This window comes from Siphateles boraxobius, unplaced genomic scaffold (genome assembly GCF_051911475.1).
Source record: "Siphateles boraxobius isolate OS27281-9 unplaced genomic scaffold, OSU_SipBor_1 7, whole genome shotgun sequence".
NCBI lineage: Eukaryota > Metazoa > Chordata > Actinopteri > Cypriniformes > Leuciscidae > Siphateles > Siphateles boraxobius.
The window spans coordinates 27614081-27638914 of NW_027509197.1; the positions used below are offsets into that span (position 1 = coordinate 27614081).

General features: G+C 39.0%; 2 protein-coding genes across 8 annotated transcripts; one reads left to right on the forward strand and one right to left on the reverse strand.

Moving 5' to 3' along the window:
• Positions 1-967: 967 nt before the first annotated feature.
• tfdp1a (transcription factor Dp-1, a) lies at positions 968-13615 on the forward strand. Of its 5 annotated transcripts, none has more exons than XM_077217139.1 (12): positions 968-1065; positions 3836-3921; positions 4004-4070; positions 4224-4327; positions 7891-8012; positions 9704-9869; positions 10016-10162; positions 10389-10457; positions 10540-10691; positions 10795-10961; positions 11046-11124; positions 12390-13615. In XM_077217139.1, exons 2-12 carry the CDS (start codon positions 3910-3912, stop codon positions 12529-12531), a joined length of 1227 nt encoding a protein of 408 aa, XP_077073254.1. In that variant the 5' UTR covers positions 968-1065; positions 3836-3909; the 3' UTR covers positions 12532-13615. The 5 variants fall into 5 exon arrangements, with proteins under 5 accessions (XP_077073254.1, XP_077073258.1, XP_077073256.1 ...); XM_077217143.1 differs by lacking the exon at positions 968-1065 and adding an exon at positions 1078-3661; XM_077217141.1 differs by lacking the exon at positions 968-1065 and adding an exon at positions 2329-2391.
• Positions 13616-14525: 910 nt separating this feature from the next.
• Positions 14526-20781, reverse strand: mettl21cb (methyltransferase 21C, AARS1 lysine b). Of its 3 annotated transcripts, none has more exons than XM_077217147.1 (6): positions 20616-20781; positions 20207-20293; positions 19672-19835; positions 15209-15326; positions 14798-15069; positions 14526-14678 (listed from the first exon to the last, which is right to left on the reverse strand). In XM_077217147.1, exons 1-6 carry the CDS (start codon positions 20662-20664, stop codon positions 14559-14561), a joined length of 810 nt encoding a protein of 269 aa, XP_077073262.1. In that variant the 5' UTR covers positions 20665-20781; the 3' UTR covers positions 14526-14558. The 3 variants fall into 3 exon arrangements, with proteins under 3 accessions (XP_077073262.1, XP_077073260.1, XP_077073259.1); XM_077217145.1 differs by having other exon boundaries at positions 20207-20338; positions 20616-20780; XM_077217144.1 differs by having other exon boundaries at positions 20207-20341; positions 20616-20780.
• Between the last annotated feature and the right edge of the window lie 4053 nt (positions 20782-24834).

Here is a 24834-nt window from a genome sequence, read left to right on the forward strand (position 1 = left end):
TTGCCTCCATTATACAGATTTTAGAAAAGACCTAATTAAAGTGGTGTAAAATATTGAAGTACTTCAAATTATAATATTTTGCAGAATTTACTTTACTAGAGTTCTGTTAAACTTAATGCTTGTACTTTTACTTAATATCACTCACAAGTACAAAGTAATACTTTTTTCTTACTCCATTACAGACATAATACATGTCATATGACTTCAGGACTTAATGATTTAAAAATTAAAAGTGGTATTACTTCTACTTTATCCTATAATGTGACTAACAAGCCAATCAATCAAGCTCACATAAGTTTAACTTTCCTTTTATTTTAACAGCCAATGGATTTTTTTTGTATTGAGTTAACTGGGGATTTGTATCAAAATACTAACATGAGAACACATCTCTGTCTCTGGTTAAAAGTCTATTTAGAAAGTTAAGTAAATTGTTTACTTTTACTTTTAGATACTTAAATACAAATAAATGTGGATCCGTTTTACTTTTATATCAGCCTACTTTTTACTTTGTTTTTGGCTGGGTACTTATACTTTAAATTTAATAAAACTTTTGATAAATAAACTTAACTTGAGGGCTACAATTTAAGGGTTTGTGCTTTAAAACCTCTACCTAATGATGATAAAATATTTAGGATAGCATTTATGTAATTTATGGTTAGAAAGTGGGAAATACTGATAACAGCTATTATCAGAGTCTGACTGTTTTGAGCAAAATTTATAAGATACTTTATATGCATAAACCTTTTTATTCGTGAATTTCTTTTTAATATTTACATGTATTCCCGCTTAAGCTCCGCCTTCAGACGTAGTGGTTGGGGTCCAGTGAAATGAACCAATAAGAAATTTCTAACTCGGGTACTGTAGAGCTTCGCCCAATCAGAATTCCATGTGGGCGAGCCTTCCGTACCACGCTTCTCCAACGTCACGCGCATTACTGCCCAATCAGATTTCCCGTGGCGTAGACACCGCCAAGCTCAGTTTTACAGACCCAGAGAGGGAGCAATTTCTACTGTGTTCGCTCCTATTCATTCAGCTCTAGACAGTTGAAGGCGGATGCAACCGACCGTAAGTGAAACCAGAGGGGGGTTTGAGTCCACGTAAACAGCTTGGACCGATATTTTCTGTATCAATAATTCTTTATTGCATAAAGGAGCTGTCATTTATCTGCGTTTGAAAATGATAAGATAATTTGGCATGCAATAATTGCGTCTGGCAGCCAAACCGGTCTGTAACCTCAGCGTGTATCTCTAACGTTATGTTATTATACATAATGGAATCCATGATCTTCAGTCTGTTGACCGTCGGTCCGGATTAATTATGATTTATGTGAAAGACCGAAACGGTCTGTCTTAAATGGCTTGTGTTAGCCATCAAGCTAACCCATGTCAAGTGCTTCTGTCAGTACCATGCAATAGGAAATCCGCACTGATCTTCAGTGATGGTTGGCTATTGCACGAAAAAGCACTGGTGTACAACACTGGGCATGTAACGTTAGTAAACAATAGTATGCAGATCCTAAGTTGATTATATTAAAGAAGCGAAGATGACCTCGATTTGAGTGGAAGTTAGCTTACTAGCTCGTCTGGTCGCTAGCTTAACCTCTTTATCTTATGTTCGCTCTAAAGCGTTTTTCAAATACTTTCGCGAAATGGAACAGTTAGGGTATTATTAAATGTGCATAACCGTGAGGGGTGTGAGAGAACCAGATTATAGGTAGTTTAGGTCATCATAAAGGACCTGTCACATCAGCTAGCAAGCTATTAAAGCATCACTGCATGTTGGCTTTGCTTTAGCTTCCATGTAAAATGGCTGCCAGGCATTAAACCAAAACCACCCTGCTTGTTAAATTAGTTTTGATGACTTGGTAAACAATTGTGCCCCATTTTGATAGATTATTTTCCATTTTTGAAGGGTTTTCAGTAGTCTAAGCTCATGCTGTGGTGAACCAATGAATTCTGTCACCCTCCAGCAGTATAGTGTTATGACTGAGTTGCCACATTTAAAGAGATCTTTTTTTATATAATACGGTCCTTAAGATAAACTGCAGAAACTCTTTATATAACATTTAGATCATTTATTTCCTTTTTGAAAGCATGCATGATGATTTCACAGTTGCCATGCGTCTTTTTTGTGCATGCATCTATCTAACATCCGCATCCATTTTGGGTTTTATGAATGTGCAGTGGTCTTACAATCAAACATATCCCAAATACAAGCTCTTTATAAAAGCATGATCATGCATTTCTCATGAGATCTTATTTTTCGTATTATTTGATTTATCTTTGTTTCCTGTTTGAGGGATGGGGTTCAGACCTCCTCTTCCTCTGTCCTCTTGCTAACTGGCTATGCCAACAAAAACAGCACCTAAGAAGGCAAAGGGCTTTCAGGACTGTAAGTTAAGAGGAAAGTTTACACACTTCATTTCCAGATGGCCATTTAAGTACGATCCGTTCGCAAAACGGTACGAGCAAATGCACTATATCCGACCTGATCGCATTTAAACAGGTGGGGTACGTTTTGATCACATTTAGAACTGGGTTTCATTTCAAAACGTGTTTGAAAGGCAGCTAGCTAACTGGGCTAACACGCTTTATTATAGTACATACTGCTACGAATGTGCATTATGTTTAGAGCGGAAAATATAACCGAATAAAACGGACAATCGTTCTGCTTTGTGTTTACATGCTTTTTATAACTTAGGACATTGACCATGAATATTTTCTGTATTTTAGGGCCCATTTGCTTTTGCTAAAAAGTTACTCAAAACGACAGGAACTGTTGCATATGGATGGTTTTAAAATAGATTGCATGCAGTTTTTGAGTGGACGTCTTGAAGTTTTGATGTTAAAGCGATGGAAAGATTCGTCGAGGTCTTTGTCTGCTAATATAAGCTGCATGAGTGCTTTGGAAGCAAATCGGCGGGCCTCGTTTTCATCACTTATGGTTGTGTCTCAAAACCTAGTGAACTTCCTACCTAGACCGCATTTTAAATAAGCAAACTTAAAGCCTTTTTAGTGAATTGCGCGTCAAAGAATCCAACTGTCTTTGCATTCACACTGTGCGTGTGCTTGAAAGTGGGCTCAAGTCTTATTTTAGTCCACTTTACCTGTGACAGAGTGTCAGTCCATTTCTCATTCACCCTAGCAAGAGTGCTGTTGTGTGGAATATTAGCATACGATCAGAATAGCAGATGATATTCACTACTACAGCAAGATTGCAAGTGTGTTGTTGCTGTTTTTTATTTTTTACAAGTAATCAATATTGACAATCTTGAGGTTTAGACATAATGGGCAGTTTGATGTTCCAAACAAAAATAGTAAGAGATGAGGACCCCCTGATATAATTGTAAAGCGCTTTGGATGTACAGTAGTACCAATAGAAAGCACAATATAAATGCCTCATTTCAATCCAAAGCATACAGCTTTTTATGTTTAGTAATATTTTTCTGATAATAATCATCCAATAAAACATCCTTATGACCCAATGGTGGTTTTCAAACAAGCAGGGTGTAAATGTCACATTTTCGTTGAGTTATTTATTGTGAAAATTTAGAATTTTGGATGAATGCCTGTTCGCAGGGGGTTTAGGCATGAAGACAAACATGAGGCCTACTGTAAAGACCAGCCACTTCTGTTCATAGATCAAGGAACCACCTAAAACTGTGAGATGTACTTGTTTGAAATCCCATTGATCTTTGCATCTTTCTGGTGGATGTTGCGAATGAAAACTTTCCTCATAAGTCACTTTCTCTAACAAAGATTTGTGTTGTGTCCTTGGTTGCAGTCTTCAATTGTCCTTGGCTCTTTTGCTTAACCAGTTTTCAATTATGTTGCAGAGTCGTTTTGTTGTGGAAATTTGGCTCAGGTTTTTCAGCTAGACCAAGCATCTATTTCCTAAGCCCCAGGGATCATGGCCAAAGATGTGAGTATTCTCTAGCTCTATTAGATCTGATCGACTGAAAATAGTGTGAGTCAATGAGTTTGAATGGTCATCTTCTCCACAGGCTGGTCTGATTGAGGCCAATGGGGAGCTGAAGGTTTTCATTGATCAGAACTTAAGCCCTGGCAAAGGTAAGAGGAACATTAGAAGTTTCTCAAGATAATAGTGCACTGCATCAGCAGCTGAATTTTGACCTTACAGTAATGCTTTACAAACACCCAGACACCTGCTTGACCTTATATAGCACTGCATTAAGATGTCTTCTGTGAATACTACCCTTCCAGGTGTGCTGTCTTTAGTAACGGTGCATCCACAGTCATTGACTGTTGGAAAACAGCTTTTGCCAAAAACACTGGGCCCTTCCAACGTAAACATCGCACCACATATGGTAAGATTTAAATGGAGTTTGGTCGCCTAAAACAGATATGCTTGATCATATAGGTGGCATTCACACTGCAGTTCTTGATGCCCAATTCAGATTTGTTGACTATATCCTTTTTTTTTCTTTCTTTTTTTATTACCATCATCTTACATCTTCTTTTAAAAGTGACCCATATCTGATATCTGCATTTACACCATGGTGAAACAACCCAAGGTAGACGTACTGAGCCAGAAAAGCTTAGGCCGAATAGGAAGTAAAAATGGCGCCTTATTCGCATCACATCACATTATTTTGCCAATGCTCTAATTGGATGTTTGTTCAGGCATTGTGGACATTGTCTAGTTTATCAGTTACTGTAGTAATCCCAAGTGCAGGGCTCAAAAATAGTTGATTTAATATCATGTAATGCGTTTTTGTTTGCCCTTTCACTATTTTCACAGGTCTCACCCCAAAAAATAGCAAGTCAAGTCATCCTCATTTATATAGCGCTTTTAACAATGTAGATTGTTTCAAAGCAGCTTTACAGAGATAAAGATATAATTTAAGGTAACAGAGATTGGTTTGGTTTTATAGTGGCTCTTGAAAAATGTTTTTTCCAGCTAAAGTTAGTTTTGATTGATTCACTTCCGTCTAAATGATCATTTGTTATTAAATTAGGCGCCGCTAAGATGACACCGTTCTCTCTAAACAGACTTTAAACGTGAACCTGTGATAGACGCTGATGGCGTTCACATGCGCATTAAGAATTGATTCTATAGTTATGTGCGTTTGAATATATGTGCGCAGGTTTGTAATTCCTTACAAACCATGCCTAAACAAACTACTTGTCTATAAATTTTGATGCAGAATTTTTATTTTATCTTATCACTTTGGGTAGGTACGCGAACCGAAAAATTCCACAACGCTTTATCTGTAGAGTGGTATAGGGATCCTCCATAGGGAGAGGCTAGTTGGCACTTCAGCACTGCATTGTCATCAGGTCCAGGCGAAAGTCCTTCGTCAGATCTGGAAACGGCCTGGATCCGGCAGGCTGCGGGAAAACCTCGGGATAAACAAAGACACTAAAATTAGCGTAGATGCCATTCTTCTTATGATGTAACGAGTACATCAGGATTTGAGGGAAGTGTTCCCAGTTCCCAGTGACCTAATCTAAGCAGCCTAATATTGAATTATAGAAGTCTATAGAGTGTTATGTGAATGCTAGGTCAAACAGATGTGTTTTTAATCTAGCTTTGAACTGACAGACTGTGTCTATACACTATACACTATTGTTCAAAAGTTTGGTATCATTAAGATTTTTTTTATGATTCTGAAATATGTCTCTTATGAAAACCAAAGTTGCATTTATTTGATAAAAAATACATTTAAAAACATTTTTAAATACATTTTATAAATTTTTTTCTAATGTAATATATTTTAAATGTAATTTATTCCTGTCATGGCAATGCTGAATTTTCAGCAGCCATTACAGTCTTCAGTGTCACGTGATCCTTCAGAAATCATTCTAAAATGCTGATTTGATGCTCAAGAATTTTTTTTTCTTATTATTATCAGGCAGTGTTGAAAACATCTGTGCTTCTTAAAGGGATAGTTCACCCAAAATTAAAATTTTGTCATTACTCACCCTCATGTCGTTCCGAACCCGTAAGACTTTCATTAATCTTCGGAACACAAAGATATTTTTGATGAAATCTGAGAGCTTTCTGTCCCAAATACCTTGACGCTTCAAAAAGTTCATAAAGAGATTTGTAAAATTAATCCGTATGAATTAAGTGGTTTAGTCCAAATTTTCTGAAGAATCCCGATAACTTTACATGATGAACAGGTTTAATTTAAGCTTTTATTCACAAATATAAACATTCATCAACGCACACATCAGTTATGGTAAACAGAAGCTCAAGCATGTTTGCTTGACGTGGGAGAACCAATGAGGTTCAGTCTCTAGTTTTACACAGCACGTTTGAGCTTCCGCAAGAACCAATGAGGTTTGTTCTTGCGTCAAACAGGTTCGGTTTATATTCGTTGTTCAAAGTTTATATGTAAATAAAGCCTAAATTCTATCTGTTCATCATATAAAGCAATCAAATCTCTTCAGAAAATTTGGACTAAACAGTTTGATTCATATGGATTAGTTTTACGATCTCTTTTTTTAACTTTTTGAAGCGTCAAAGTGTTAGTATCGTGGACTGTCAATGGAGGTACAGACATCTCTTAGATTTCATTAAAATATCTTCTATATCTTATGCAGTTCAGAATGGCATGAGGGGGAGGGGGGTTATATATATATATATATATATATATAAATATATATATATATATAACTATATATATATATATATATATATATATATATATATATATATATATATATATATATATATATATATATATATATATATATATATATAATTTTTTCTTTTTAGTTCAAATAAACTGTCTTTAGTGACGCATATCAATTTAACATGTCCTTGCAGAATAACAGTGTTAAATTCTTTCAACAAAAAAACAACAACCTGACCTCAAACTTTTGAATGGTTGTGTATATTTAAGGTTCTTAAAATTATGTGCTAGTATATAGCAGTATATATTTTTCACTACAACTTTTTCTTTTGCAGAATAGCCCTTTTACAACTATAATGTTGCTGTTTGACAGGCTTTAATCATCATGCATGGCAATTGAGCAGAACATTACTGATTTAATATTCCATCCATTTTAATTTAACCATATACACTGCCGTTCAAAAGTTTGGGGTCGGTAAGATTTTTAATGTTTTTAAAAGCTCTTCTGCTCACCAAGGCTGCATTAATTTGATTGAAAATACAAAACAAACCCAGTAATATTGTGAAATATTATTTCAATGTAAAACAGCTGTTTTCTATGTGAATATTCAGTAAAGTGTAATCTATTCCTGTGATTAAAGCTGAATTTTCAGCATCATTACTCCTGTCCTATCACATGATCCTTCAGAAATCATTCTAATATGATGATTTGATGATGCTCAAGAAACATTTCTCAATAAATTACACTTTACTATATATTCACATAGAAAACAGCTGTTTTACATTGAAATATTTCACAATTTTACTGGGTTTGATTTGTATTTTTAATCAAATAAATGCAGCCTCGGTGAGCAGAAGAGACTTTTTTTATTTATATATAATCAGGGTTTGTCAGATGTCTTCCATGTCAGAGACTGAAACGGCTTTCCATAACTAAAAAATGTATTAAACTCATTTAGAAAAGGGGAATTGTTGGCTCCTTTTACTGACACTTGCTGTTTAGCCACCTGCATATTCACAGCTGCTATGCTGTAAATTCCTTGCCATATGTCAGTGAGAATAGGAACCGTGTCATTTGTGTAACCAGCATTAAAAAAATAAATAAATTGCATTTGTCCTAGCTGAATAAATGTTTACCTACCTTAACATCAGTGTTAATAACTTTTTTAGTTTAGATTTCATGATTGTAAAGGTTTGTTTAATATCATACTTCAGTATACAGCATCATTTACTTTTTTTTTATTTTGTTTGCCGTATTATCTTGTAACCTGATCGTCTCTCTATCACAGCTCATCAGCACACCTCAGAGGCCCAGTGGCTCAAATGTGATCCTAATGAACAGCCCACACACACCCAGCTCTCAGTTTATCACCCAGAGTCAACCGTCCGAAGCCTCTCCGTGGTCCTCGGGGTAAGTCAGCATACTACTTTATAACGTAATTACATTTCTCTTTCTGGAATAGATTTTGTGGTACCAGGTGCTTTTCTGTCGTTGGCTGCTTTTCCTCTGTGGGGCCAGTGCGAGCCAGGGCTAACAACATTCTAGGAGTGGCCAATACCCTCGGATCTTAAGCACAGAGGCCCAAATCAAGTTGCGTTTCCACCGTCGTGCCAGTAGCCCTGCAGCGCTACTCTAAGACCCACCCTTAACACACCTACATAGAACGACGTCACACAACCCCATCGTTTCACCGACTGACTGAAAACTAGCTAGATTGCAAAATGAGCGTGACAGAAATAAACGTTTGGTCTTTAGTTAAAGACTTAAGATTTCAGCATCGATATTTGACGAATCGTTTGCAATAAAGCAATTTTTTATGAACGTGTATTTATTATCGCAATGGTTAGCATAAGTAGCCTTTAGCATCGCATATAAATATATTTCGGCCTCATAGGAAGTTATTTCAAACAATCAGAAAAACGTATTGGCCAAAGCCGATATTTTATAAAATGCCAAATATCGGCCGATATATCGCCCTTGGTGATATATTGGTCGACCACTAGTGTTAACTGGAATCTTACACTGCAAAATGATAACTTACAAAGCATTAAATTCATCACAATTATTTAATGAATGAAGCACACAAAAAAAATGATGACAAAGGCCTAAAACAGACAATTAATCGGCATTATCGTCAAAGCCCTAAAACTGACAATTAATCGTCAAAGCCCTTAAACTGGCTTAATTGTCGGCATAATCGCAATTATTTTTTAGACAATTAATCGTCAGCCAAATTTCATAATCGTGACAGCTGAAATTTGTTTAAAATATTTTAAATGTTAAAGTTAGCTGGTAGCCTGGTATAAAAACATGGGAAATGAGCAGAGGTGTTGAGTATCTCCTCCACCTTTGTTTATGTCCACTCCTCAAACACCACTTTGGGCCAAGGTATTCGGTGGGCCAAAAACCCCTGGCCGTTGGCTCCGGGCAAGCCCTGATATGAGGCTCAATCAAGCCCCGAAAGTCACAGTGAAATGCGACTGGCCCTGACACGCACTAGCACACTCGCTTTTGGCCTGACACTGGAAACACTCCTCTTGATTGCTTTGGATTTGTCTTAAAAAGGGTTAAAATGTTCTGCGGTGGTCGCCTATAAAAAAAAAACAATCCACATGTACAAAGTTGATTACAATCCACATTGCAGTTTATTACAAGTTTATTACATAATTGCAGTTAATTATAATAATACATTTTACTTGTAAGGTGCTTTTCTTACACTCAAAGCACTATGAAAGAAAAAAATGCAACTACCGTTAAAATAAACAAGTTGATCAAATTAACTTCAAATTAGTATTATTATAATAATATAAAATTATAACCGTTTTTACAGTTTGTTTTCATGGGATTAATCAATAATATAAAAATTATTATTTGGCTATAATCTAAATATTTTAACTTTGCCTCATATTTAAAATCATAGAGAGAAAAATATTTGCTTTGGTGGACACCAATTTTGTTTTCTTCCTAGGAGTACCATTGGCCCCCACAGAACTTTTTTAAAATGGAAATTCCTACAAAGCAGCAGCAAACCATAAAAAAAAAAAAAAATCATGATGTTAAATATCATGCAATAATTTGGTTTTTGTCTGGCTTTTCTTCAGGAAGAGGGGTAAGAAGGGGGAGAAGAATGGGAAAGGCCTCAGACATTTCTCCATGAAGGTTTGTGAGAAGGTCCAGCGGAAGGGTGTCACAACCTACAATGAGGTTGCCGATGAGCTTGTGGCTGAGTTCAGCTCTGGTGATAATCATATCTCCCCTAATGATGCGGTAAGCCTCTTCCTGTGGCCAGACATTGATCCACAGCTTTGTTGAGTGCAGAAGAAGTGCAGCTTTTTAAACCGATCAAAGAGTTGCTTTTTCACATACATCCCATAATGAATAGTGCTTCACTTTCTGTGTTTGTTTCTTCTCAGCATGTGTATGACCAGAAGAACATTCGACGGCGTGTGTACGATGCGCTCAATGTGCTGATGGCCATGAACATCATCTCCAAAGAGAAAAAAGAGATCAAATGGATTGGCCTGCCCACAAACTCTGCTCAGGAGTGCCAGAACCTGGAGGTTGGCGCACTGGTCCTTTTATTTCACTAACATTTTTGAGATTTCCTATTAGAAATTTAGTTGGGCAACTACAGTAGTCAACACTTGAAGTGGATCAAAACCTTTCATCAGAGTTATACACGAATTTTGAACAATACCTGTTCTTGTCTTAGGACAACTTTGATTAACTTTTTTGATACAGTAGTCCACATTTGAAGTGGAGTTTAAACTGATTGTGTTTTTTAAGGTGGAGAGGCAAAGACGTTTGGAGAGAATCAAACAAAAACAGTCGCAACTACAAGAACTTATTTTACAGGTTAGAAGTTGCTCTTTTGTTTTATAAGAATTATTTTGAAAATTTTAAATGAAATATATTGAATATATTGTTTCAATTGCAGCAAATTGCCTTCAAGAACCTTGTACAGCGGAACCGCCAGAGAGAACAACAGACGAAAAGACCCCCACCTGCCAACTCGGTCATTCACCTGCCATTTATCATCGTCAACACCAGCAAGAAAACAGTCATTGACTGCAGCATCTCCAATGACAAGTATGATCTCAAAAGCCAAACTTTTAGGCTGTTGCTGGGATGTCTGGCATATCAAAGATCCTCACTTCAAACACCTTTTCTCATTACTTCCATTTGTGGTTAGGTTTGAGTACCTCTTCAACTTTGATAGCATGTTCGAGATTCACGATGACATTGAGGTTTTGAAGCGCATGGGCATGGCTTGTGGTCTCGAGGTGGGTAAGTGCTCTGCTGAGGACCTGAAGACTGCCAGGAGCTTGGTGCCCAAAGCACTGGAGCCCTACGTCACAGGTTAGTGCTAGTTGGCCACCACATCGAAGTATATGTGATCAAAAGATCAAATGTTTAATTTAATGGTTACTTTTTTGCATGCAGAAATGGCACAGGGGCCTATCAGTAATGTCTACATGACAGGGGCTTCGTCTGCTAACGGAGGCCGCTTTCATGTTGGGAGGTGAGTTTTTGTTGTGCACCTTTCAGTTGTTCATTAATAAAATGGATGGAAGTTGGAAGCAAGAGTAGTTATTGAATCAGGTTACACACTGATAGTTTCCAGTAATTCACTACCATTCAAAACTTTGGGCTCGCTAAGATTTGTATAAAAAAATAGGATTTAATGTTGATTCAGCAGTGATGCAATACATTTTTTATAAGTAGATGATCTATTTCAAATGAATGCTATTCTTTTGAACTTATTCATCAAAGAATCTTGGAGAAAAAAAAACTGATTTATAAGAAATGTTTCCTGAACACTAAATAAGCATATTAGAATTCTGCAGGATCATCTGGCATTAAAGACTACAGTAATGGCTGCTGAAAATTCATCTTTGCCATTAATATATATATATATTTTAAATGTATAAAAAATATAAAGCAGTTATTTTAAACTTGGTAATATTTCACAATATTGGTCTTTTTATTGTTTTTTTTTAAGATTAAGAGACTTTTAAAAAAACATTTAAAAATCTTACTAACCCCAAGCCTTTGAACGGTAGTGTACCTGTACAATATAGTGACCACTGTGCACTATTTAACCTTTGGCCATAACCTGGGATGCTTTGAAAATTCTTCAAAGCAAGTTGAGTTGAATTAAATTGATGTTTTCTACTTGAGATGATGATGATGATGAGGATAAATATAGTTCTGGTATTACTTTTGATTGTCTGGTTAATTGACAGTGAGGGGAAATCTTACAGTCTGAAGTTCACTGATCAGGAATTTAATTTTCAAGTAGTTCACCCAAACATGCTTTTTTTCTTTTTTTCTTTTTCTTTCATACAAAAGTGAACTGAGGCGGACACTTTGAAGCTCCAAAAATTTTAGGGTACATTAAAGTAATCCATAATAGTTAATATGCACTTTATTCTTCTATATGATTGCCATCTGATAACTTTGTGTGGGGAATAGATGTTGCGTGGAATAGATTAAGTCAATAATGGCTTCAATTTTGGCCACAAAGCTATCAAAAGACTTTGAATATAGCAAGCATGCTCTACTATGGACTCATGTGTTTTTTTCTATTTTTGGAGTTCGTCTATCCCTGTTCACTTTCAATATATGGATAAGAGCATCAACATTCACCTAAATTTCTCTTTTGTGTATAAGTCAGTCATACCAGTTTGTATCGACACAAGGGAGATTTAAATAATTCATTTTGGTGGACTATCCTTTTTAAAAGAGTTTTTCATCATGTTTCTCTTTCATCCGTTTTTCTGACAGTGACGGTGGGGCAGACGGCACGATGGCCTCGAGTTCTAACGACTCCCACTACAGCGGCTCTCGGGTAGAGACCCCCGTCTCTTACATGGGCGAGGATGATGAGGACGATGACGAATTTGACGAAAACGATGACGAGGACTAAGCCCAGCCCTCATTCTACCTGTCCATCATGCACAAGTTCTTCCAGCTGCCATATCCGAGGATTGATCAACCACACCGTTCTTTTTACTCTTCTGCAACTCACCATTTCCTTCACTCTCTGTCTGAGAGGGGCATTGAAGAACACGGGCTTTAATGGAATGAGTTGTTTTCATCCTCGTCTTTCTGAGCTCAGGACAAGCAAATCATCCTAGGCCGTATGTTTTGCCTGCTGGGAATGATAGTTTTCAGCTGAAGGACTTTGCTGAAGTTTAGAGGTGTCACTTTATTCCCTGTTGCAGCGCTCCTACTGGATGTTATCCGCTCTGTTCTGCGTGACCTTCCCTCCTGAAGAAAACCCCTCTTGCGTACAGCCTTGCGTGCTGTTGAAAAATGTTGTGTGGATCTCTGTGTGAAGTAGTTCTCTTCTGTTTTTGAATTATCTTTTTTTTTGTTTTTGAATGTGCTGGCTTGATTCGCATTCTGATGATTCGGAGACTAATGAAGCGAAGAACCTACAAAGCCGGCTGCTATTTTTTTGCCCCATGGAGGGCAGGTCTTTGGATGTGAACTCTTTTTCGTATGCTGACCTGATCATTTCTTGCAGGCTTTTTTTGTAGAATCTCCTCCCGTGTGTGTTCGGCTCCTTAGCGTTCTGCAGAGCGCTACTTTTTTGGAGGACTCTGAGAAGTCAGTCTTTTTGTGTTTTGTTTGTTTTCTTTTGGTTTCTGAACTTCATAGGCCAAACTGTCCTAGAGACACCGGAGAAACTTCAGTACCTTAAAGCAGTTATAGGAATATAAAAAATGCTTTGTTTCTTAACCACATGATATCAAGATTCGTTTCTCAGTAATACCTTGAAGCGTGTACGATTATTGTTGTGTATTAAAAAGATAGGTTTCTCTGGACTTCCCTTTGAAAATTTCCTTAAAAAACGGAATCCTTATACTGACTCCTCAAAGTAACTTTTCTGTAATCTAATATAAGTTTCAAATTTAAATATAAAGAATGTTTTAAGAATTCAAACTCATTGTGTTTATTTGCGACACTAATGTAATACTACTAATTTCAATAAACTTTATTTTATATATGTGCCTAGTGTGACTAGATTTGCATTCAGGAATTTGACATGGCATAAGATTTTCTAATTCATTGCCGTTTATATGACCTCATATTATTTGAGTGTTTGTACTTTTTTGTTAAATATTTGTACTTTTAGCATTCACTTGCCACACCACAGCACATAAAAATAGTGACAATATCAGGGAATGTTAAATCTGGAGTCAGGGAATTTTCTGTAGTAATTATTTTTCTTGAATATGTTCTCCTCTGACATGTTTTATTGGTTTGAGTTTTTTTTTTTTATAATATAGTTACTTTTTCTCTCTATTAGTGGAAAAGATCATTTTAGTCATGTGACAAAGTATGAACGAAGGGTCCCTGTGCAATCCAGAGTCAAACCCCCGTCCGGACTTTACTTCTCATTTATTTTTTTATGCTGTTTGCAAAGGCTCTAAACAAGTAATCTTATTCTCTGAGTGATCCCTTCCATGAGCTTGTCTGTTTGAAAGCTATACTACTGTTGAAAAGTTTAGGATCTGTAAAATTATTTTTAAAATGTAGTTAATTCCTGTGATGGCAAAGCTGAATTTTTAGCATCATTACTCCAGCCTTCAGTGTCACATGATTCCTTTTTAAATATCAGTTAAAATAAGAAATAGAAAATTGTGAGAAATGGTTGCTTTGAGACAAATCGACAATTACAAGTATTAAAAAAAAAAATTAACAAGTGAAAAGAAGCTTCCATAATTTTTACTTAACACATAAAATCATACATGTATCCACTTTTTCATCCCCTTTTTTTGAGATGCATTATTGACAGGAATTGTAGCGTTCAGCTGTCATTTATTGTGAGTTTACAGATGGCCAACAGGTGGAGCACCTCCCATTCAATATTGGGGCTGGTGGACTCATTTAATTCATGTATAATCTCTCATGTCGATCATGTTGTTGGTTTTCTCTCATTTGGGCTCACTTCCTTGCAGTGGCCTGGTAGATCCTTACTTCCTCTTGTGGGATCTCTTCCAGCAATGTAACGTTAAACATTTTTTTGAAGTTTTCAATGAAACGCAGGTCAGATTGGAATCTCACCTGTTGGAAATGAGATATCAAGAGCCAACAGGTCATATAAAAGAGACTACTTCATAGCCTTATAAATGTAACATGTTAGCTAAAATGAATGGCTAAATGAAAAACATACAGAGCCTGACCTTATTTGCCAACAGTACAGTGGTTCCTGGCTTGCAGAAGTACTGCATGGTGATCAGTAGATCTTCCAGAAAGTTGTGATGATAAACCACGTCTGTACACAGCACATAGTTGTAATGGTAGACAGAGCTGGGAAAGTTTCGTTTCACATCCTGACCCCACGTCAGAGCCGCCACCTGAGGTGTGTACCTGCAGCGGCCCCGTGTGTTGCGGGAAAGGTTAAAGTTCAGATTTGACAAGACATCGGGCAGATCTGTGGCCGTGACCCAGGCACCTTGATGCAAAAATGTTTTTTAAAGACTTTAGTACATGGGAATAAATTGTCAAATAAGTAATTTAAAGTCAAATCAATTTGACCTTTCAACTTTTACAGCATTGTGAAAAAAAGTGTAGGCTAGTTTACGTAGGCCTACCCAGAAAACTTGCCACTATGGACACTAGTCCTGTTCCCGCACCAAGTTCCAGCACTGCTTTATCCAGCAGATCAACCTGTTCCCGGTTCTTCTCCAAATACTGACAGAGAGCCACAGCCTATGTGCACACACACATGCAATCTGAGCAAACGCCTATGCCACACAAAACTCATAAGGGCTTTTCACACTTGAAACAGTTAACCCAGGGTCATTCTCAACCCTGGGTAAACCTGGGTTATCTTGTTAACATTTTGCATGGTACATTTCTAAACCCTGGGTTAAAGTCGGCATGAAACGGAGGGTGCAATTGTATTTTCTTCCCAATTGTGATGTGTAGGCCTATTCAAGTGAAATGGCTTCTCAAACCAAAAAATATATTGTGAGACATGATTTTGTCCATAAGGCAATCTCATTTGACTGACAGGTTGTAGATAAAAAAAAAAAAAAAATGTTTAATATGATTTCCCCAACAAATAGGCAAGAATAAACCTGATATCCTCCATGATTCCTATTCTTTTCGACAACAAAGCAATTCAACGCAAGAAGCTTGTAATTACAATGTCTGAAGTGGGTAATAGTACATTTGAATTGACGGTGGGAAACGAACGTGAAGGCAGCATAAACATATACTTGTAACATTCTAAAGGTGTGCTCCTGCCATGTAGGAATTATCGTAAATTACGAGATTCCGACTTGACTCATAGAACTCATAATTGCAATTTATAAGCACAGAATTTTCTAAGAGCTCTGACTTCTTCCATGTGACCGCTGTACCTCCTGACCACTTCATAGGCCTATTCGTTTGGCGTTTGAAATTGTTGCCATTGAAATGCATAATTTCAAATCTGAGGATGTTAACATCTTTGAGAATGTTACGGATTGTTATCTCACAATTACGATAATTACGAATGCAGCATAAAAGTGCGTTCTATAAACTATAATTAAAGGGAATTGTTCGAGAAATCCTACTTGTACCACGTGACTGCTGTACCACATGACCAGTGCAGTTTCGGAGAGATGCAGAGAAAAGATTGTGTTTACGAGCTGAACACATGTGGACGCCTCCACAAAGTCGTAAGTACAAGTTGGAAGCTCTGGTTCCCCTTCGAACGGTCAGTCGTATTGCGTAGCTATACGCTATGGGGAAAACTCCTTTCCTCCGAAATACTGAAGCCTTTTATAAAATAACGCAGTGCTACTGCACAGCCATAACAGTGCTGAGGCTCGCACGCTATTGGCTGGTCAGTGGGAACTGCACAAACCAATGGCAGAGCGGCGTAACTTGCGAAGCAATCAGTGTGAAGCCCGCCGAGCTGAGCGCAGAGCCCGCCAGAAGGGGTGGGGCATCTGCCTATAAAAGACGCTCGATTTTGCCATGGAATCAGATTAAATCTCCTTCAGCGACGAATCTCTTGTTCTTCACTGACGGACTATGAAGCCTGCGCCACCTTCGCTGTGACCAGAGGAGCCTGCAGCGGAACAGCGAGCGAACCAATGGCCAGCCTGATTCAGCACGCTCTCCCGCCAGCGAGACACTTCCTGCACAAGCTTTCCAGATCTGCAGCCTCGAGCTGCCATAAATCCACGCCGGCTCAGCAGCAGACAAAACCAGCACCTGCAGCTGCTCAGCCCCACACAGCGCCTGAGCAGTGGCAGGGCTCAAGTCAGACTAAACGCTTCCTCATAAGCGTCTGGGACCCCGGCCTAGATAATTAGAGAAGGGAGCCGACCCTCTTGTGGTGTGGAAGAGGAAAGTGCCTTTAACCGATTTTTTTTGTTTTTTATTGTGTTTGCTATAACAGCGGTCGAGTGCAGCGCGCCGGCACTCGACACTATAAAACCCTTAGCCAACTAGGCTTATCAAATTACCTTTCAGTATGGCGGGCTCAGGTCGAGACGGCTGTACAAACTGGCCAGGAGTCTCCTCCTATGGGCACAAGGCAACCTGCGCTCGCTGAAATCAAAGCATGTGCCGGCTGCCGGGCAGACTGAACCAGGGAGCAGATATGCTGTCCCGAGACAAAGTGTCCCCAGGGGAATGGACCCTCCATCCCCAAACGGTTTAAATGATCTGGAGTGTTTTCGGAAGGGCGGAGTTAGACCTCTTCGCCTCCGAAGACAACTGTCATTGCACGACATATTTCTCAAAGAGCAGGGATGCGCTGGCCCACGACTGGCCCAGCCTTCCCCTTTATGCTTTTTCTCTGGTCTCGCTCCTACCTCAGGTCATAAAAAGGATCAGGGAGGGTGGACATTCAGTCTTATTGGGGGCCCCTCTCAGGCGGACCCAACCTTGGTTCCCCAAGTTGATTCAGCTGCTCACAGTAGCCCCATGGCCGATACCCCTGAGGAAAGACCTCCTTTCCCAGGCGAACAGGATGATTTGGCACCACCATCCCAAACTGTGGGCTCTCTATGTATGGCCCCTCGACGGGAGTTTACTGACCTCCCGGTGAGTGTCCTAAACACAATCAGTGAGGAAAGAGCTCCGTCTACAAAACGCCTCTACACTCTGAAGTGGTCTCTGTTCTCTGACTGGTGCTCAGCCAGGAACCATGTGAACCACACGTCTCGTGTGAAGTATCACTGATACTTTCTTTTCTCCAGGAACTTCTGGATGCAGGCCATACTCAATCCACGCTCAAGGTTTATGTGGCAGCCATCGCAGCCTCTCATGCGCCAGTGGCTGGCCAGTCGGTCGGGTAGGAGCGACATGATTGTCCGCTTCCTGAGAGGAGCTAGAAGGCTCAACCCTCCATGACCTCCTACGATGCCCTCTTGGGATCTATCTATGGTCCTTTGGGCCCTCAAAACTGCACTACTGCTAGCTTTAGCATCAGTTAAGCATGTGGGGGACCTTCAAGAGCTCTCTGTCAGCACTTCCTGTCTGGAGTTTGGCCCTGGCTGACTCTAAAGTCATCCTCAAACCAAGACACAGCTATGTGCCCAAAGGGCTTTCGACCCCGTTCAAAGCCCAAGTGATCACACTCTCTGCTCTTCCCGCATTGGAAGATGAGCAGCAGTTACACCTACTCTGCCCAATTCGGCCTCTGAGAACGTATGTGGAGCGCTCCGCCCAGTCCAGACAGTCGGAGCAGCTATTTGTGAGCTTCGGTGGCCGCACCAAAGGGCTTCCGGTCACGAAGCAGAGATTGTCCAGATGGTTGGTGGACGCTATCGCCCTAGCATACGTTACTATGGGCCTGCAATGGCCTCCTCCTGGGCATGGTCCAGTGGAGTTTCTATTGGCGATATATGTAGCGTGACCGGCTGGTCCTCGCCGTCCACATTTGCCAGATTTTATAACCTGGAAGTCCCTGCACTGCGGGCACATGTCCTTTCTGTGTGATTGAGGCCGGCCTTGGCAAGCCCTGCCCTTCGTAGCTAATTAGGCCCTTGGCCGTCCGTCTTTATGACTTGGTATCCTTGCTCTGCAGGTGCAGGTCCTTCTGTGTGAGTAAGGCCGGCCTCAGTGAGCCCGGCCCCTTATATTAGGGCCCTTGGCCCATAATCATGACATGTCATAAGCTCTTGCTTTGCACCCTTATGCTAGAGTCCAACTTGAGTCCAGTACGTGCCGTTGCGCTTATCATAGCACGGTGTGATTGGATTGGTTCCCCATAGCGTATAGCTACGCAATACGACTGACCGTTGGAAAGGGAACATCTCGGTTACTTTCGTAACCTTGGTTCCCTGAGATAAGGGAACGAGTATTGTGTATACGGCTGTACTAAGGCGCACACAACTTGGGGATTCGTCGCTTTAGTCGATTAAACCTGAATCCATGGTCAAATCGAGCGTCTTTTTAAGGCAGATGCTCCGCCTCTTCTGGCGGGCTCTGTGCTCAGTTCGGCGCACTTTGCACCGATTGGTTCGCACAATTACGCCGTTCTGCCATTCGTTCGTGCAGTTCCCACTGACCAGCCAATGGAGTGCGAGTAAGCCTCAGCACTGTTATGGCTGTGCAGTAGCACTGCATTATTTTATAAAAGGCTTCAGTATTTCGGAGAAAATTAGTTTTCCCCATAGCGTATAGCTACACAATACTCATTCCCTTATCTCAGGGAATTGAGGTTACGTTAATAACCGAGACGTTTTTCTTTAAGCCACAGTCTTTATGAGTTGGGGGCATGTGAGTTAAAAAAATACGTAAATACGACTTCCCAACTTGTAAATACGAACTTCCCAAAAGGACTTCAAAGCACCAAGAGTCGGACGTGAACCGTTCCGATTAGAACGTCTTGAGAGAATTTCATTCACACTGAACAAGTTTGTCACCTCAATATCCTGGGTTAAAAGTTTCTGCAGGGTTTTTTAACCCCAGGGTAAAAATGTGGTGTTAACCCCGCTTCTAAATTACAAGTGTTATACGTTTCTACCTGAGGGTTAAAAGCGGTGTTTAGATGTGCAGTATTTTGGAATATTTTGGAATAAAAACAACCCCCGATAATGTCTGTTCTTACGCCTGGCCATATGACGGCGCCAAAAGAGTCGAGCGATTCTCGGATGCTGATCTCCTGCCCGGTGAAGGAAAAGGTCTCGTTGCCAAGGGAGTAGAAGACACTGGGCTCCCAGGCATTGCGCCTGTTCAGTGCCTCCTTCTGCATGTTTTTGCCCTCCAGATCCTCTGAAAAGAGCGCCAGTAAAATGTGTCAGTGCAATCGTATTAATTTGTGTGATCTAATTTGTAGGCTATGTTTTGTACAATTTGCTTATGCCCCATGGTTAGGTTCATGTTTATTTTTATTTTTTGCTTTATCCAGCAGATCAACCTGTTCCCAGTTCTTCTTCAAATACTGACAGAGAGGCACAGCCTATGTGCACACACAATCTGAGCAAACGCCTATGCCACAAAACATATTTTTAATAGGCCTGCTATATACACCATAATATTAATTATAATAAAAATGCAAATATGTTACATAATGCATTTTTATTTGCTTATTTTTGGATCCCACTGTCATATTCCTCACATATCTCAATTCTCTACTTATTTACCTTCCTCTGGGTTGTTTGGTGGTGGTTTTTCAGGGACTGGTTGCTTCGCGATTCCTTTTCTCTGTACATTTAGACCTGTCCCTCCATCTGTCTCCATTACAGAATCAAGTTCAAATGTCTTCACGCTCAGTGCTGCTATCATGTTGGAAGAATCACATTTTTAATTCTCAATCAAATTCTCAATAAAGCTTTCTCATTACCGGCTAAATGCTTTAACTCCAAACCTTTCTCCAGTGCTTCCATATACTTCTCAGATACATTTTTTTGGAGTAGTTATTGAATTGAATAGCACAAAAAAGCAAATTCCACTGGAAATAAATGTAACCCTAAACTATCAGCAACAAACAGCAATGAAAATGAAATCACACATAGCCTACTGTCACAAACACTTAGAAACACAAAAACAGACCTGATGCTTGACAGTTGACATCCTCAGGGCAAATATAAAGAAGCAGCATGGAAGCACTATTTAGATGTGGAGTTAGTTAAGAGAGAGAGAGTTGCATGCTGTGTCAAAGCCATTAATTCCACAGCTCTGAGTACAATCCTCTCCTCAGGGATCACTGATCCCTCTCACTGATTTCAGAGTTTGCGGAAACACAGAGATGTAGACAGATGGGGGAAAGATGGCTGTAGGTATTTGTGTTTGTCCTCATGTTGACTTCATTGGGAGCCAGTTTCTTTTAAATATCTATCTTATGATCCATGAAGGCATAGGCTATCCCTTTACTCAGCCTGTGCTGGCTCTGGCAGATATACTGCGGCCTGGGATCTTGGAAGCTGAAAATAGGGTCCAAATAACATGTAGCTTACAAGCGCAAATGGTAAATTAAGGATGATGAACATTTTACTGTCTGAAAGAGAAGGATGACCTAACGGTCAGTTTTAATAGCTGGGATGGAATCAGAATGCAAAAATACCTGAGACTGGACTGAGAAAACAATGTCTGAAATACTGAAGTAATAAGCCAAGAGAGGCTTGGGATTTTACCATGGGTAGGCCTAAAGGGCGTTCGTGGTGTGCCATTATAAAATGGCAACAACATTAATATGACAAGTATTCACAATGTTCAATAAAAGAGTTAACAATAATGCAAAGGTGCAGCAGGATCAAAATGAAAGATATGATGTTCCCCTCCCCCCGGACAGCAAACCAAATACGCATTATACTTTACCCGCTCTAATTGTATGTAAGTGTGAACTCGTGAAATGAAAGTAAATGAGGAAAATCCACAGACTGTTTAACTTTTACCTTTATTTGTAAAATAAAACAGCAATGTTTTGAATGTGCTAATCAAGTGGTTAACTCAGCATTGTTGTATCAGTGTTGAAACATCTGTACCATCTGAAGCAAAAACTTTATTGGTTTAAAGGTAAAATGGCTTTCTCACAATTAGTGCAATAAGGTAGTTTTTGGTTATGAAACAACATTTCTGTAGAGCAGCACATATTTGGCTATAAGGGTAGCAAGAGGCCAGGTGACAAGTATTCATTTCTGACTGAAATGACTTGAGTGGTTTTGCTTTAGTCACTGCAAATCCTTCACATGATATCCAGTAGCGAAAACACAGCTGTTGAGGTAAAATGGAAAACTGACTCAGCCACGAAGAACAATGTATTGTGCATGCCAAAGTAAACTTTAACCCCATATCCCGGAGTGTATGTCGGACAAAGTGAGAGAGAGGGTGTTAATCTTTAGATATTCTGATAATAATATCTATATGAACTATTCTGGAAAATCTTTGGCTTTAAAGATTCTAGTAGATCATCACAGCACCTGATCGTCAGCATCCATGGCCATTAAAACCAAACACTCGAAAGGTACCTCAGAGGGATTTATTCTTCCAAAAACAGAAGTTTAATGCATAATCCTTAAGTGGTGGTAACTAAGCATGTACTAAAGCTAATATTTAAAGGTGATGTGTGTACTTTTCTTGTTAGAATTGTTAAAATTTTAGTAAGGCATTCCTGGTTTTCTGTAATGGCTATGTGGTGCAACACATATATGTAATTACCAAAAGGGATGTCCGGAGGGGATATTTGTTTTTAATGACCCTACAAGTTTGATTAAATCATCAAAATATGAGGAATAAATATATACATAAAGTACAAGGCAAACTACAGGCCAACAATGCAAACTACTGCTACAGGTTGAAAAGCAAAAAGTGCATAGATAAACAAAAAGCTCACAGGAAAAAGCATACATTGAGTACAACATAATCAGTTACTAATATTGTATTGGTTATCTCTTGTTTTTGCATGTGTTCATAATTTCTATGTATGCAACCTGCATGGCCAAAAAATTTGTCCGCATAATTTCATTGCTTTCACAATTAAAACAATTAACTGCAAGCACTAGACAATATGCTTACAAATACTTTAACAAATGTTTAATAATATTTGAATACAGGGTGATGTCCATTTTTCTAGGCCAGACATCACGTTTATTCACTACTGTGTCTAACATGAAAAAAAACATTCTTTTTTAAAAATGTATTAATATTTATAAAATTCTACTGCCAAAAGCATCGTTTTTCTTCAGCTTCATGTTGTCATATGACCCAGCTGTCAATAACCACTGATTTAAGTCTTCTCTATGTACTATTTTTATTTATTTATTTATTTTAATGTAAAGTCAAGTTATTTTGCAAGTCTGTTAGGTGATGCTAGTGACACAGAAATGACACACTTCACCTTTAAAACTTAAAAAAATGTCTACATTTTTAACAATATTATTGTCCCAGGGTCCACCATGGCTTCACAACAAATGCGTCTGTCAGACCAAGTGGCTCCCTCTTTATCCCATGATGCATAGAAACATGGGAATCCTGGCATTCCTAGGCAGATGATGGGATGGAAAAAAGCCTGCATGGTAGGCTCATGGTGATGAGAGCTATTAGTGTACAAGCGCCTTGGTAAAGCCTCTGTGAAGCTTTAGCGAAAAGCTCTGTGAGGATTTAACATCGAGTGTCCTTTCAGTTAACAGCTAAATGAGTCAACTATTGGCATGAAAATTACAGCAATAAAATATAATAAAAGTCAATTTTATTTAATACCTTTTTACAATAGCAAGAAAACAATGAAATTATTTACAATATACAAGACAAATCAGTTGTGGCGTATAAAAATGTATGTTTATTATTATTATTTTTTGTAAACCACATGGCAAATTTAACAAAAAAATTGATTACGGCATAGCCCTTTTAAATTACTTTTTAAAAATTGCAATAATAATAATAAATATTATTATTATTATCATTATTTACATTTTCTCCATAAAAGTCACTGTAAACCAGGTTAGGTTAACCTCCAGGCTGTCTAAAGCGGACAGGAACAGATGAACGGTTTGAGGATTTTGCATGGTACATCATTGAAAGCCAGATCAACTGAAAGGCAAAAAACAAGCTTTGTTGAACTAATAAAACAGATCATAAAAAGAAATAAAGCACCTCTATAAGAGATATATACATTTAATTAAACCCTTGGATTATCTCTGTGACAAGAGGAACACATTTTTTATTTTTGTTAATTGTAATTGTTGTTTGGCGGCAATACTTACTCAATATCTCTACACAATTCTCCTCCACAAGTCCACCTCCCTGTGGACATATCACCACATTACAATCATCATTCAATAAAGCCTCTAAGTTTATATCACACTTTACACTGGTTTGGTAAAGGAAACTGTCAACAGTGACTGTGAACACTGCAGCATTGAAAGCATTTGGGCAAATATGCTATTATCAGACGTGGCTTACCAGTTTGTAATGTCAGTCTTCGTTCCCTTCATGGTTCCATTACTTCTTCTGGATCATCATCTACGATATAGTCACCCTCGAGTGTAGGCTCCTCTAATAAAATTTCCTCTTTTTCAGATTCCTCCTTCATCTCCATCTCAGATACAGACTCTAACTCTTCTACAGGTTCCTCTACAGGTTCCTCTACAGGTTCCTCTACAGGTTCCTCCACAGGCACGTTGTTTCTGTTCATCTGAATGGCAACTCTTTCTGGCATAGGCTCTAGTTCTGTCTCTGGTGTCTCTTCATTTATATAATCTGCCTCTAGCACAGGTTCCTCCACTATCACTGACGTCTCTTCTGTTATTCTGTGTTCCTCTATTGTCTCTGGCTCCAGCACCTCTTCAACAGGTTCATCATGCATTAGAGGACCTTGTTCTGCTTCAGTCAGATCATCTTCATCTATCACAGGTTCCTCCTCTCTCAGTGACGTCTCTTCTCTGTGTTCCTCCATTGTCCCTGGGTCCAGCACATATGCGATAGGTTCATCCTGCATCAGAGGACCTTGTTCTGCTTCAATCAGATCATCTTCATCTATCACAGGTTCTTCCATTATCACTGACATCTCTTGTTCTTCTATTGTCTCTGGCTCCAGCACATCTGCAATAGGTTCATCCTGCATCAGAGGACCTTGTTCTTCTTCAATCAGATCATCTTCGTCTATCACAGGTTCCTCCATTATCACTGACATCTCTTGTTCTTCTATTGTCTCTGGCTCCAGCACATCTGCAACAGGTTCATCCTGCATCAGAGGACCTTGTTCTTCTTCAATCAGATCATCTTCATCTATCACAGGTTCCTCCATTATCACTGACATCTCTTGTTCTTCCAT